Source organism: Pseudophryne corroboree, chromosome 7 (assembly GCF_028390025.1).
Source record: "Pseudophryne corroboree isolate aPseCor3 chromosome 7, aPseCor3.hap2, whole genome shotgun sequence".
Lineage (NCBI taxonomy): Eukaryota > Metazoa > Chordata > Amphibia > Anura > Myobatrachidae > Pseudophryne > Pseudophryne corroboree.
The window spans coordinates 103,432,619-103,447,200 of record NC_086450.1 but is presented as its reverse complement, the minus strand read 5'-3'; the positions used below and the strand labels follow the sequence as shown (position 1 = coordinate 103,447,200).

The following is a 14,582-nucleotide window of genomic DNA, read 5'->3' as shown; positions in this document are numbered from 1 at the left end:
GGGGCAGAGCTGGCACTGTGTGGGGACATGTATATCTGGCACTGGGGGCAGAGCTGGCACTGTGTGGGGACATGTATATCTGGCACTGTGTGGGGACATGTATATCTGGCACTGGGGGCAGAGCTGGCACTGTGTGGGGACATGTATATCTGGCACTGGGGGCAGAGCTGGCACTGTGTGGGGACATGTATATCTGGCACTGGGGGCAGAGCTGGCACTGTGTGGGGACATGTATATCTGGCACTGGGGGCAGAACTGGTACTGTGTGGGGACATCTATATCTGGCATTGGGGGTATAGCTGGCACTGGGGGGAAATGTATATCTGGCACTGTGGGGACATATGTTTCTGGCGGGATCCGGTCTGAAGATCGACGGTATCTAGGTCGACAATGTCTAGGTCGACATGGATGGAAGGTCGACAGGGTTTCTAAGTCGACATGTGCTAGGTCGACAGGTCTAAAGGTCGACATGAGTTTTTCACATTTTTTTTTCTTTTTTTTTAATTTTTTCATACTTAACGATCCACGTGGACTACGATTGGAACGGTAATCTGTGCCGAGCGAAGCGGTAGCGGAGCGAAGGCACCATACCCGAAGCATGGCGAGCGAAGCGAGCCATGCGAGGGGACGCGGACGCGGTGCACTAATTTGGGATCCCGGTCACTCTACGAAGAAAACGACACAAAAAAAAAAAAAATCCTCATGTCGACCTTTAGACCTGTCGACCTAGCACATGTCGACCTAGAAACCCTGTCGACCTTCCATCCATGTCGACCTAGTGACTGTCGACCTATAGTGGTCGACCTAAACATTGTCGACCTAGATACTGTCGATTTGATGAACCACACCCGTTTCTGGCAGTGTGGAGGCACCCATTTTTTGACACTTTTATATGTATGTGGCACTGTACTGGGACATTATATGTATTTGGCACTGTACAACATGACTAAAAACAAGGTCATACTCCTACAAATGTCATAACGAAAGGTGTGCGCACAAAATGGGGTGTGGCTTTGTTAAAACTAGGCCACGCCCCCATTTTTGAGCACGATACTGGCTCTTGCCCTTGACTACAGATCTTTTCTGGCTCTCTGCCTCTGACTGGTTGGCCACCCCTGCACATGACATTGACATGCCTGCACAGTCTATCTAGCGATACCGACCCCACGGGAGCGCGCACCGGGATCGAATCGGTATCGCAAGCTGCCTAACACCTTGTGATATGCACTAACTTTCCATAAGGTTTTGACTGCTGTATACAGTCAAAATCTTGTGTGTACACACCTTTAGTGCCTGCTCTGTTTTATTATTGTTTCAAATTCAGTATTGACTGTTTTTAACAGGTTGCTACTATGTTATAATATAGGAAGGTATACTATTATTCAGTACTGTTTATTTCACTATTAGATTGTTGCTCTGGGTACATATTATGCTAAAACAAAAAAACAAATGTGTATGTGTACGTATAGAAATTGGTGCCATTCCCTATGACATCACGTGAAGATTTTGTCGCTGTTTGCTTTTCATGCCATACATGCTGCAGAGAGACAGATATATTTCATGTCACTGATAATGTGTAAAATAAAATTGATTGTCAAAACAAAAGACATTCCCTTCATGTGTGATTGATTGTGCGTTCTAGAAACAGATCAGAAGCTAGAGATCTCAAAGTCTGATGTAAACCTTCACGTTTCCGTTACTGCCAGGCATGCATGTTTATAATAGACTGTATTTACATTCACATCTGCCTTGGCAAGTCTGTTAAATAAGAATTGGTACTTACTTTCCTTTCCGTCTATTACTGTCAATCTGCCATAAGAATTATTTCTTCATTTGCATCCCTTGGCATCAGCCATTACTGCTTGTTCGTGTTTTTTTTCCAGTAAATAAAATGCCCCGTCCACAGCTAGAAATGCAATATTCAATAAAGTCTACTTTAAACTTGCTGTATAAGTCTTCTGATTTATTGGGTAGCTGAAGGCAGTAATATAACTGTTCTGTTGAGGCATCCAAACACTGCTGAAGAAAAGCCAGCTATAGAAATTACTCTTAAATAGAATGAAAGGAGTTTGGCTTTCACAATGAACATCGCCCCTAAATGGGTTGTACTATTTTGAAAGCAAATGTGGAAACTTGAACTAAGTGAAGTAAAGTCATTTAATTGAACTTACTATGTTTATGAGTTATTAGTTTAAAATAACTTGTCGTTCTGGCGGCAGCCATTTTATGGGCTGAATCAGTATCCATAACAATATAGGTGTGTATTCAATAGCTGTCAGAAAGATGGCAGCTTCAGACAGATTTCGGTCGGAAGGGGTTCCGACCTTTTCAAAAAGAGCAGTTTATTTTCAACAAGTTTGTAATTCCCGACTTATCGGAAAACACGTGGATCGGCGGAATAGGCACTGATCCGCGTGCTTCTGTCGGAAACAGGGCCAAATCCGACAGGTTTTGGCCCCCTTTCCGACAATCTCAATCCGACTTTAAAAAAAGTCGGATTGAGCAGGGCGTTCCCCTGGCCAGGCTCCTCACTTTCGCCGCCACAGACATCACCCCCACTGCCGCAGACTTTTCCAGCCACCGCTGGCATATGCCCCCGCCGCCGTCCACCTACCCTCGATGCTGGCAGCTCCACCCGCCACTATCGTCCAGCTCCACCCGCCGCTGCTGGCAGCACATCCGGTAGCCGCCGACAGCAGCAGCAGGACAGGACCCCTGGTACGGCCAAATCAGGCAGTCGGATTTGGCCATCAATTGAATAGCCCTTGTCGGATCCATTCGGACAAATGCATGTCGAAATGGATCCGACACTTATTGAATACACCCCATAGCCTGTTCAGTAGGGATCACTGACCTCTTGGAACAACTTTGTGCATCACTAATGCCAAGGATCCTTGTTACATTATAGGGCTATTTTCTCAGTATGGCTTTGTTCGGTATATGTAGACAGGGGAACTGTAATTGGTCGCTTCGTTTTGGATTTATGTGGCAAAACGTCCACCTGCCATTTACAGTGCATCACCATTGTGCTCTGGAAAACCTGCTGGGTGACCTGGAACATGTGACCTGCTAGGTGGTCTGGAAACTGTGACAGATATTTGCAGCCACCCACTAAGGGGTATATTCAGTCGATGTTGGATCCTTTCCGACGGAAAGGATCTGACATCTGAGTATTCAATGACCATCTAAACCCGACAAGCTGTTCACGACAATGCCAATCCAACTTTTATTAAAGTCTGATTGACATTGTCGGAAATGGGCCCAAAACCTGTTGGATTTGGCCGCCGCTTCCAACAAAACACGTGCCGATCCGCGTGCTTTGCAACAAGTCGGAATTTCCGACTTGTCAGAAAATCTGAGGAAGGATTGAATAGGTCGGAACCCCTTCCGAACTAAAAAAGTTGGAAACTTACGTCTTTCCGACAAGACGCCAGTTTCCGACTGCTATTGCATACCCCTATAAGCAGGGAATTTTCAATTTCTAAGTAGGTGAAAAAGGTGTAAAATTTCCGCCCAGTTGAAACCTTTGCCCAGTTGAAACCGGTTGCATCTGCTAGTATATGTGTATTTGTGTGTTGTAAGCAGGTGTTTAGGTGTAGTAATCTGGCTATTACCAGCAAATTACCGGCCTATGATATATTCGTAGAACTCAAGGTTTGCTCACTCTGGTGAGGGTAAGTTGCTACATAAAGTTTTGCCAGAGCATCAGTTTCAGCTTAATTAATTAGCACCTTACAGCGTGTAAGTATTACTGAGTTATTCTAGTTTTCTTTATTGGAAACGGGTATTATATATTTTTTCTTTATTTAGTTTTTATTAACAATATTTGTTTGATTTGCAGAACATTTTACCTGCATTGTGAAAGTGCTGTACACCTTGCTGTATACTCAAGCACTCATTGCACTCACCCTTAGACTCCGCCCTGAGGAATGTGCAGCTTGGCGGGAGTCTGGATCACACCAACAGGTTGGTATTTCTAAATCAAAACCAAATTATATGTATGTGTGTGTATATGTTTATATGTGTGTGTATGTATATATATATATATATATATATATATTCATTTTATTATTATTATTTTCTATGTTGTGGAAAAATCAATGCTTCTATTTTTGTGACATGTTGCTAGGGAATGAGCTATTCCAACTAAAGGTGACATTTTTCAGACATCAGCCCTTATGAAAAGTTTCCGCTCCAAACTTGCAGCGATGGCAGAATCAGTGATTGTATAATTGATATTCTGAGCAGCAGACAGACACACTAACTTGCATGAAAGAAAGGTGCCGTAGCTATATGGTGGCGCTAGGAAATGTGTTTTTAACCTGACTTCTATCAACTGCAAAACTAATCATTTAAAAATAAAAAAATAAAGTGTTATTTTAGGAATCCATTTGATCTAGTGTGCAAAATGTTATTGTCTACAATAAGAATCTGTTTTGAAAATATTTTTTTTATAGTTTTTGAGACACTGTTTCGTGATTTCTTGTCTCCTGTCCTTACATTGATAATATGATTTGTGAATCATTGTTTTCCTGCTGGTATATTGTTGGTTGTTTAGCTGTCTACCTTGCTACAACATCTGATGACCATCAATATTTTTTTAGCTTCGTTTAGTTTTTCAGCAGTTTTGCTTGTTTGGGCATCCAGGTGGATATTATTCTTTTAATTTCCCTTGACAGTTATTGATTTTTATTTAATAATATTTTTTTAAATATGTATTTTATTTTATAGGGATTAAGCAGGTAAATTAGGCAACAAAGTGCAAGGCTAATGTTATCAGGGTACTACCTGTGTCCAGTTTTATTTTGCCACAATTAGTGCAAACCAAGGGATCGAATCAATTAAATGCACAGTACTACAGTACAGAAAATATCATTTGGGCTTATTTTTTTATTTTCTCTATCGTCCTAAGTGGATGCTGGGGTTCCTGAAAGGACCATGGGGAATAGCGGCTCCGCAGGAGACAGGGCACAAAAAAGTAAAGCTTTACTAGGTCAGGTGGTGTGCACTGGCTCCTCCCCCTATGACCCTCCTCCAGACTCCAGTTAGATTTTGTGCCCGAACGAGAAGGGTGCAATCTAGGTGGCTCTCCTAAAGAGCTGCTTAGAGAAAGTTTAGTTTAGGTTTTTTTTCTTTACAGTGAGTCCTGCTGGCAACAGGATCACTGCAACGTGGGACTTAGGGGGAAAGTAGTAAACTCACCTGCATGCAGAGTGGATTTGCTGCTTGGCTACTGGACACCATTAGCTCCAGAGGGATCGAACACAGGCCCAGCCGTGGAGTCCGGTCCCGGAGCCGCGCCGCCGACCCCCTTGCAGATGCTGAAGCGTGAAGAGGTCCGGAAACCGGCGGCTGAAGACTCCTCAGTCTTCATAAGGTAGCGCACAGCACTGCAGCTGTGCGCCATTTTCCTCTCAGCACACTTCACTGGGCAGTCACTGAGGGTGCAGAGCGCTGGGGGGGGGCGCTCTGAGAGGCAAATATAAACCTTATACAAGGCTAAAAATACCTCACATATAGCCCATAGGGGCTATATGGAGATATTTAACCCCTGCCTGACTGGAAAAATAGCGGGAGAAGAACCCGCCGAAAAAGGGGCGGGGCCTATCTCCTCAGCACACGGCGCCATTTTCTGTCACAGCTTCGCTGGTCAGAACGGCTCCCAGGTCTCTCCCCTGCACTGCACTACAGAAACAGGGTAAAACAGAGAGGGGGGGCACATTAATGGCTATATATATATATATTAAAGCAGCTATAAGGGAGCACTTAATATAAGGATATCCCTTGTATATATAGCGCTTTGTGGTGTGTGCTGGCAGACTCTCCCTCTGTCTCCCCAAAAGGGCTAGTGGGTCCTGTCTTCATTAGAGCATTCCCTGTGAGTTTGCGGTGTGTGTCGGTACGTGGTGTCGACATGTATGAGGACGATATTGGTGTGGAGGCGGAGCAATTGCCAAATATGCAGATGTCACCCCCCAGGGGGTCGACACCAGAATGGATGCCTTTATTTGTGGAATTACGTGATGGTTTATCTTCCCTTAAACAGTCAGTTGAGGACATGAGGCGGCCGGACAATCAATTAATGCCTGTCCAGGCGCCTCAAACACCGTCAGGGGCTGTAAAACGCCCTTTGCCTCAGTCGGTCGACACAGACCCAGACACGGGCACTGATTCCAGTGACGACGGTAGAAATTCAAACGTATTTTCCAGTAGGGCCACACGTTATATGATTTTGGCAATGAAGGAGACGTTACATTTAGCTGATACTACAGATACCGTAAAACAGGGTATTATGTATGGTGTGAAAAAACTACAAACAGTTTTTCCTGAATCAGAAGAATTAAATGACGTGTGTGATGAAGCGTGGGTTGCTCCTGATAAAAAGTTGATAATTTCAAAAAAGTTATTGGCATTATACCCTTTCCCGCCAGAGGTTAGGGCGCGCTGGGAAACACCCCCTAAGGTGGACAAGGCGCTCACACGCTTATCCAAACAAGTGGCGTTACCCTCTCCTGAGACGGCCGCACTTAAGGATCCATCAGATAGAAAGATGGAAGTTATTCAAAAGAATATATACACACATGCAGGTGTTATACTACGACCAGCTATAGCAACTGCCTGGATGTGCAGTGCTGGAGTAGTTTGGTCAGAATCCCTGATTGAAAATATTGATACCCTAGATAGGGACAATGTTTTACTGTCGTTAGAACAAATAAAGGATGCATTTATCTATATGCGTGATGCACAGAGGGATATTTGCACACTGGCATCTCGGGTGAGTGCTATGTCCATTTCAGCCAGAAGAGCCTTATGGACACGACAGTGGACAGGCGATGCGGATTCAAAACGTCACATGGAGGTTTTGCCGTATAAAGGGGAGGAGTTATTTGGAGTTGGTCTATCAGACTTGGTGGCCACGGCTACTGCCGGGAAATCCACTTTTTTACCTCAAGTCACTCCCCAACAGAGAAAGGCACCGACCTTTCAACCGCAGCCTTTTCGCTCCTACAAAAATAAGAGAGCAAAGGGCTTGTCGTACCTGCCACGAGGCAGAGGAAGAGGGAAGAGACACCAACAGGCAGCTCCTTCCCAGGAACAGAAGCCCTCCCCGGCTCCTGCAAAAACCTCAGCATGACGCTGGGGCCTCTCAAGCGGACTCGGGGACAGTGGGGGGCCGTCTCAAAAATTACAGCGCGCAGTGGGCTCACTCGCAGGTAGACCCCTGGATCCTGCAGATAATATCTCAGGGGTACAGGTTGGAATTAGAGACGGATCCTCCTCATCGTTTCCTGAAGTCTGCCTTACCAACCGTCTCTTCCGAAAGGGAGAGGGTGTTGGAAGCCATTCACAAGCTGTACGCTCAGCAGGTGATAGTCAAAGTACCCCTATTACAACAAGGAAAGGGGTATTATTCCACTCTATTTGTGGTACCGAAGCCGGATGGCTCGGTAAGGCCTATTCTAAATCTGAAGTCCTTGAACCTCTACATAAAAAAGTTCAAGTTCAAGATGGAGTCACTCAGAGCAGTGATAGCGAACCTGGAAGAAGGGGACTTTATGGTATCCTTGGACATCAAGGATGCGTATCTACACGTTCCGATTTACCCCGCACACCAGGGGTACCTCAGGTTCATTGTTCAAAACTGTCACTATCAGTTTCAGACGCTGCCGTTCGGATTGTCCACGGCGCCTCGGGTCTTTACCAAGGTAATGGCCGAGATGATGATTCTTCTTCGAAGAAAAGGCGTATTAGTTATCCCATACTTGGACGATCTCCTAATAAGGGCAAGGTCCAGAGAACAGCTGGAGACAGCTTTAGCACTATCTCAAGAGGTGCTAAGACAACACGGGTGGATTCTGAATATTCCAAAATCCCATTTAATCCCGACAACTCGTCTGCTGTTCCTAGGAATGATTCTGGACACGGTTCAGAAAAAGGTTTTCCTTCCAGAGGAAAAAGCCAAGGAGTTATCCGATCTGGTCAGGAACCTCCTAAAACCAGGAAAAGTGTCAGTACATCAATGCACAAGAGTCCTGGGAAAAATGGTGGCTTCTTACGAAGCAATTCCATTCGGCAGATTCCATGCAAGAATATTCCAAAGGGATCTGTTGGACAAATGGTCAGGGTCGCATCTGCAGATGCACCTGCGAATAACCCTGTCACCAAAGACAAGGGTGTCACTTCTGTGGTGGTTGCAGAAGGCTCACCTATTAGAAGGCCGCAGATTCGGCATTCAGGATTGGATCCTGGTGACCACGGACGCCAGCCTGAGAGGCTGGGGAGCAGTCACACAAGGAAGAAACTTCCAGGGAGTATGGACGAGTCTGGAAAAGTCTCTTCACATAAACATTCTGGAACTAAGAGCAATCTACAATGCTCTAAGCCAGGCGGAACTTCTCCTGCAAGGAAAGCCGGTGTTGATTCAGTCGGACAACATCACGGCGGTCGCCCATGTAAACAGGCAGGGCGGCACAAGAAGCAGGAGTGCAATGGCAGAAGCTGCCAAGATTCTTCGCTGGGCGGAGAATCACGTGATAGCACTGTCAGCAGTGTTCATCCCGGGCGTGGACAACTGGGAAGCAGACTTCCTCAGCAGACACGATCTTCATCCGGGAGAGTGGGGTCTACATCCAGAAGTCTTCAACATGTTAATAGACCGTTGGGAAAGACAAATTGTAGACATGATGGCGTCTCGCCTCAACAAGAAACTGGACAAATATTGCGCCAGGTCAAGAGATCCACAGGCGATAGCTGTGGACGCACTGGTAACTCCTTGGGTGTACCAGTCAGTGTATGTGTTTCCTCCTCTGCCGCTCATACCAAAGGTATTGAAGATCATACGGCAAAGAAGAGTAAGAACAATACTAGTGGTTCCGGATTGGCCGAGAAGGACTTGGTATCCGGAACTTCAAGAGATGCTCACGGACGAACCGTGGCCTCTACCTCTGGGAAGGGACCTGCTACAGCAGGGTCCCTGTCTTTTTCAAGACTTACCGCGGCTGCGTTTGACGGCATGGCGGTTGAACGCCAGATCCTAAAAAGGAAAGGCATTCCAGAAGAAGTCATTCCTACCTTGATTAAGGCACGGAAGGAAGTCACCGTGAAACATTATCACCGCATTTGGCGAAAATATGTAGCGTGGTGCGAGGATCGGAGGGTTCCGACGGAGGAATTCCAACTGGGTCGTTTCCTACATTTCCTGCAATCAGGATTATCTATGGGTCTCAAATTGGGATCCATTAAGGTTCAAATTTCGGCCCTGTCAATATTCTTCCAAAAAGAATTGGCCTCTGTCCCTGAGGTCCAGACTTTTGTCAAGGGAGTACTGCATATACAGCCTCCTGTGGTGCCTCCGGTGGCACCGTGGGATCTAAATGTAGTTTTAGATTTCCTCAAATCCCATTGGTTTGAACCATTGAAAAAGGTGGATTTGAAATATCTCACATTGAAAGTGACTATGTTACTAGCCCTGGCCTCTGCCAGGAGAGTATCTGAATTGGCGGCTTTATCTTATAAAAGTCCTTATCTAATCTTCCATTCGGATAGGGCAGAACTGCGGACTCGTCCGCATTTTCTCCCTAAAGTGGTATCAGCATTTCATCTGAACCAACCTATTGTGGTGCCTGCGGCCACTAGCGACTTGGAGGACTCCAAGTTGTTGGACGTTGTCAGAGACTTAAAAATATACATTTCAAGGACGGCTGGAGTCAGAAAATCTGACTCGCTGTTTATATTGTATGCACCCAACAAGTTGGGCGCACCTGCTTCTAAGCAGTCGATTGCTCGTTGGATTTGTAACACAATTCAACTTGCACATTCTGTGGCAGGCCTGCCACAGCCTAAAACTGTAAAAGCCCACTCCACAAGGAAGGTGGGCTCATCTTGGGCGGCTGCCCGAGGGGTCTCGGCATTACAACTCTGCCGAGCAGCTACGTGGTCGGGGGAGAACACGTTTGTAAAATTTTACAAATTTGATACCCTGGCAAAGGAGGACCTGGAGTTCTCTCATTCGGTGCTGCAGAGTCATCCGCACTCTCCCGCCCGTTTGGGAGCTTTGGTATAATCCCCATGGTCCTTTCAGGAACCCCAGCATCCACTTAGGACGATAGAGAAAATAAGAATTTACTTACCGATAATTCTATTTCTCGGAGTCCGTAGTGGATGCTGGGCGCCCATCCCAAGTGCGGATTATCTGCAATACTTGTACATAGTTATTGTTAACTAATTCGGGTTATTGTTAAGGAGCCATCTTTAAGAGGCCCTTTCTGTTATCATACTGTTAACTGGGTTTAGATCACAAGTTGTACGGTGTGATTGGTGTGGCTGGTATGAGTCTTACCCGGGATTCAAAATGCCTCCCTTATTGTGTATGCTCGTCCGGGCACAGTACCTAACTGGAGTCTGGAGGAGGGTCATAGGGGGAGGAGCCAGTGCACACCACCTGACCTAGTAAAGCTTTACTTTTTTGTGCCCTGTCTCCTGCGGAGCCGCTATTCCCCATGGTCCTTTCAGGAACCCCAGCATCCACTACGGACTCCGAGAAATAGAATTATCGGTAAGTAAATTCTTATTTTATTTTTTATTTTTTTATTTTTTGGGGGGAAGGGGGTGCAATGTTTTGTACCAGTAATATCTGCTGCAGATGCCCTAGTCAAGGCTCTTGCTGGAACTCCTTATTAATTCTCTGACCTTAGAAATGTATCCTGTATAATTATTCGGCAATATTGCATTCCAGACTCTGTGTCTTTTTGCCTTTGATATAGGTATTAGGGACTCTGGGGGGAAAGGGGGGGTTATTTTTGCCTGTAGGTGGCAATGGGGGGGACCTACAGGTTATTATTTTGTCACCTGAACTTAGTTGTGAGAATGCAGCCAATTAATTTCCTAGATATTGGGGACATCACTGAGTCACTTCCTGTTTTATATTACAAGTCCTTAGTAGTTTTATATGCTGAAGATTTTGTCAGCCCTCAACATGACATTCTAAATTAAGGCTAAAGTGATTGCAATGTTTATAGTACAGTTGATAATACTTTGATATTTGAAAATTTTTAAAATACAAGGTCATTGTTATGAGTGTTATATATTCTACACTTTTAATAAAATAAATTTGGAAATGCAGTTGTACCTTCTCTTTTGCTGGGTCATTTACATTTAACTCCAGGTGACCACCTCAGCATTACGTAGAGTATAAGGACTAATTTGTATTTTCTGTGACAGAGTACATATACTGCCAGGAAGCCGTGGGAAGCATTGCTCAGTTTTGTGATTAGTGAATTATCTGAAGGTAACATACACCAAGATGAAGATGCAGAGGATGTTACTAAGGTATGTAGGTGACATTTATTGTATTCTAACCCGGCTACAGCATGGTTTGTTTTAGTTTGTCTGCGTATACCTGTATTAATATTACCTGGCATCTTGTACACTCTAAAGCATGGTTTGTTTTAGTTTGTCTGCGTATATTATATTATATATGCATTATATTAGTCTATTAATATTGTATTATATTACTGGGTGCGTGTGAAGATCCCTGTTCCCTAGACCATTATTATAATAGGGATATTATGGCTGCAATTGATTTTATCGCCCCAGTTCGTATAAGACCTCGTAAACCACAACGTCGAGCTCCCTGGTTCGACAATAGTGTTAGTGAGCTCAAGAAAAGGGGGTGTAGACTGGAAAGATGATGGAGGAAGACTAACCTAGTGGATGACAAAATAAAACTAATAAAGCATAACGAAGAATATCAATCGACAATCGCCCATAAGAAATCACAGTTCCTGTCAAATGAGATAATGGCAGCAAACAATAGGCCAGCTCAACTTTTCCGCATAGTGGAGATGCTTTGCAAGCCAGCATGCATGTAAACTGATGAAACCCTCTCCCAGACAAGATGCAACGAGTTTGAAAACTTCTTTGCAGATAAGATATCCACCATCCGGGCTGGAATCTCCACAGTGCCATCAAAGCAGTGCCAAACTACAAAGCCTGCCAATATAAGCCACCTGCCTTCATGGACCAGCTTTGACCCAGTGGATGTAAAGGACACTGATGAAATTGCTCGGATTTTGCGTCCCACCACCTGTGATCTGGACCCGACCTTAACCAAGCTTCTAATAGGTTGTATGGATATAATTGGTCCTGTCTTTGCAAAAATTGTTCAGTGCTCTATGGAGACAGGCATTTTTCCTGGACCCCTAAAGGAAGCAATAGTTAGACCTCTTCTTAAAAAAACCTAATTTAGATTCCGACTGCATGACCAAATAAAGTCCGGTATCAAAACTTCCTTTCCTAGGAAAGGTTATTGAGAAAGTGGTTGCAAACCAACTGGAAACCCGCCTGGCAACCCATGATATTTATGATCCATTCCAATCAGGATTCAGGAGAAGGCATAGCACTGAAACAGCCCTGGGGTGTGTGTTAGATGATCTTCTGATGGCAAGAGACAGAAGTGACTGTTCAATATTAATCCTTCTGGATCACGGTGCAGCATTTGATACCGTGGACCATGGGCTTCTGATTGAGCGACTGATAAATTTTTGTGGACTGGATGGCACAGTCCTAAACTGGTTCAAATAATTTCTCACAGGCAGGTCACAGAGAGTATCGTCTGGGGTATACTCATCACCATCAGTGCCATTGCCATGTGTTGTCCCACAATTTTCTATGCTATCCCCCAGTATACATGCTCCCGCTGGGTGAAATAATCAGGCGCCATGGCCTGGTCTACCACTGCTATGCAGATTATACACAACTGTACTTGTCCTTTGCTCCGGGCACTGATAACCCAATAGCAACCCTAAATGGCTGTCTAGCTGAGCTCCAGGAGTGCAAGAGCGCCAGTTGGCTGCGACTGAACCCGGATAAAACAGAGGTCCTTATGATAGGACCACAACATCAAAGGACAAGACTGCAGCATAGCCAACCAACTGGACTTAAACTTGCGGATTCAGAATTACAAACCACTGTTTGTGCGGAATCTGTGCATTGTCCTGGGTGGTGGCTTGACACTTAAACATCAGATATCACAGTCAAATAACATAGCCTGAAACAAGCACTTAATTCCCTCAGATGATCTGCCAAAAGTCATACATGCATTTGTATCATCTCGATTAGACTACTGTAAAGCCCTCTACCTTGGTCTCCCAGCAAAAGAATTGCACCACTTACAGCTGGTGCAAAACCAGCCCCGTTCTAGCCACATAACATCCATCCTCTACTCTCTTCACTGGCTGCATGTAAGATGGCGAATCATCTTCAAGATTACTGAGCTTCAAAGCATTACATGACCAGGGCCCAAGGTACCTGAAGCAGCTTCTGATCCCATACTGCCCCACTCGATTACTGCGATCTGTAGATAAAGGACTTTTACCAGTACCTAGAATCTCCCGTAATTCATCTGGGGGTCGAGCTTTTAGTAAGGCGGATCCGACTGTATGGAACTCACTTCCCCACACAGTGCGAGAGGCCCCAACTATAGAATCCTTCAAAAGTAGACTCAAGACTTTCCTGTTTACTCAAGCATTTCCATAATGTCCCTTTAGTATCTTCATGCTTCTGTATTTTATGAAAAGCTGTTCTGTACTTCATTATTTTCTTTACTATATTATGCTATGTATCTGTTAAGCGCCTTGAGTCCTATTGGAGAAAGAGCGCTATATAAATAAAATTATTATTATTATTATTATTATTATTAATGCTAAAAGCGCAGGGTAACTAGCAAGCCCAGCAACGCAATGTTTTATATAGTTACTTAATGTGTTGGCTATGTTCGGTTTGTCATATGTTGTGCTTGTTCAACCATTAACCTTTCACTGATGCTTTCTTTCGGTAGGCCAGCACAAATGTTTGGTCTTCACAGTCCATTGAGCATTTCTTGCAGCAGTTCTGCCTGCCCTTCCTTAGGGTCACCAGCCTCCTCCAGCATCACCTATTTGGAGTGGATATTCCCAGCTGCCAGGTACAGTACTTAATGCTTTCAAAATATATAATAAATGATCAGGTACTTTATAATTTACAATCCGGACTTATTCAATTTGTTTTTGAGATAATGGGGCAGATGTATTAACCTGGAGAAGAGATAAAGCAGTGATAAGTGCGAGGTGATAACGCACCAGCCAGTCAGAATGTCGAAAGAGAGCGAATATTAGGTAGTTACCATTAAATCCATATCAAAGTCCATCTGAGGGAAGACACTTGGGCCAGTTCTTCACAGCATCCTCTACACCCTAATATTTACCACTGTCCTCCAGATGAAAGCAGAGAAACCGACTAAATAATGAGTACCAAAAATCATCTCTCTGGATTACTTTTGCTGTGTGAGTCAACTAGGCCCATGCCCCTGGTATTACTGTTCACAGGGCATCCTGCCTATGGTATTTGTTAATTTTGACTGTATTTTCTTTCACATACATTTCTTTATATATACTACTTGGTCTCTACAAATACCAGTTTTTCCTATTAAAAATAGTGCAGCATGTGATGCTGAAATGGGAGAGTAAGCACGTGGAGTATTTTTTTCGAGAGCATTGACTCGCATTACGTATTCGTTCAACTATAAATGCATCTTCTTATTACAT

General features: G+C 44.5%; 1 protein-coding gene across 1 annotated transcript in view; it reads left to right on the top strand.

Annotated features, from left to right (window-relative positions):
- The window catches only part of UBR3 (ubiquitin protein ligase E3 component n-recognin 3), a 406,648-nt gene that overhangs the window by 368,783 nt on the left and 23,283 nt on the right, over nt 1–14,582 (top strand). The window contains exons 33-35 of the mRNA XM_063933505.1: nt 3,842–3,966; nt 11,221–11,328; nt 13,838–13,963. Coding sequence (XP_063789575.1) covers nt 3,842–3,966; nt 11,221–11,328; nt 13,838–13,963 — 359 coding nt within the window. The remainder of the gene's footprint in view (nt 1–3,841; nt 3,967–11,220; nt 11,329–13,837; nt 13,964–14,582) is intronic.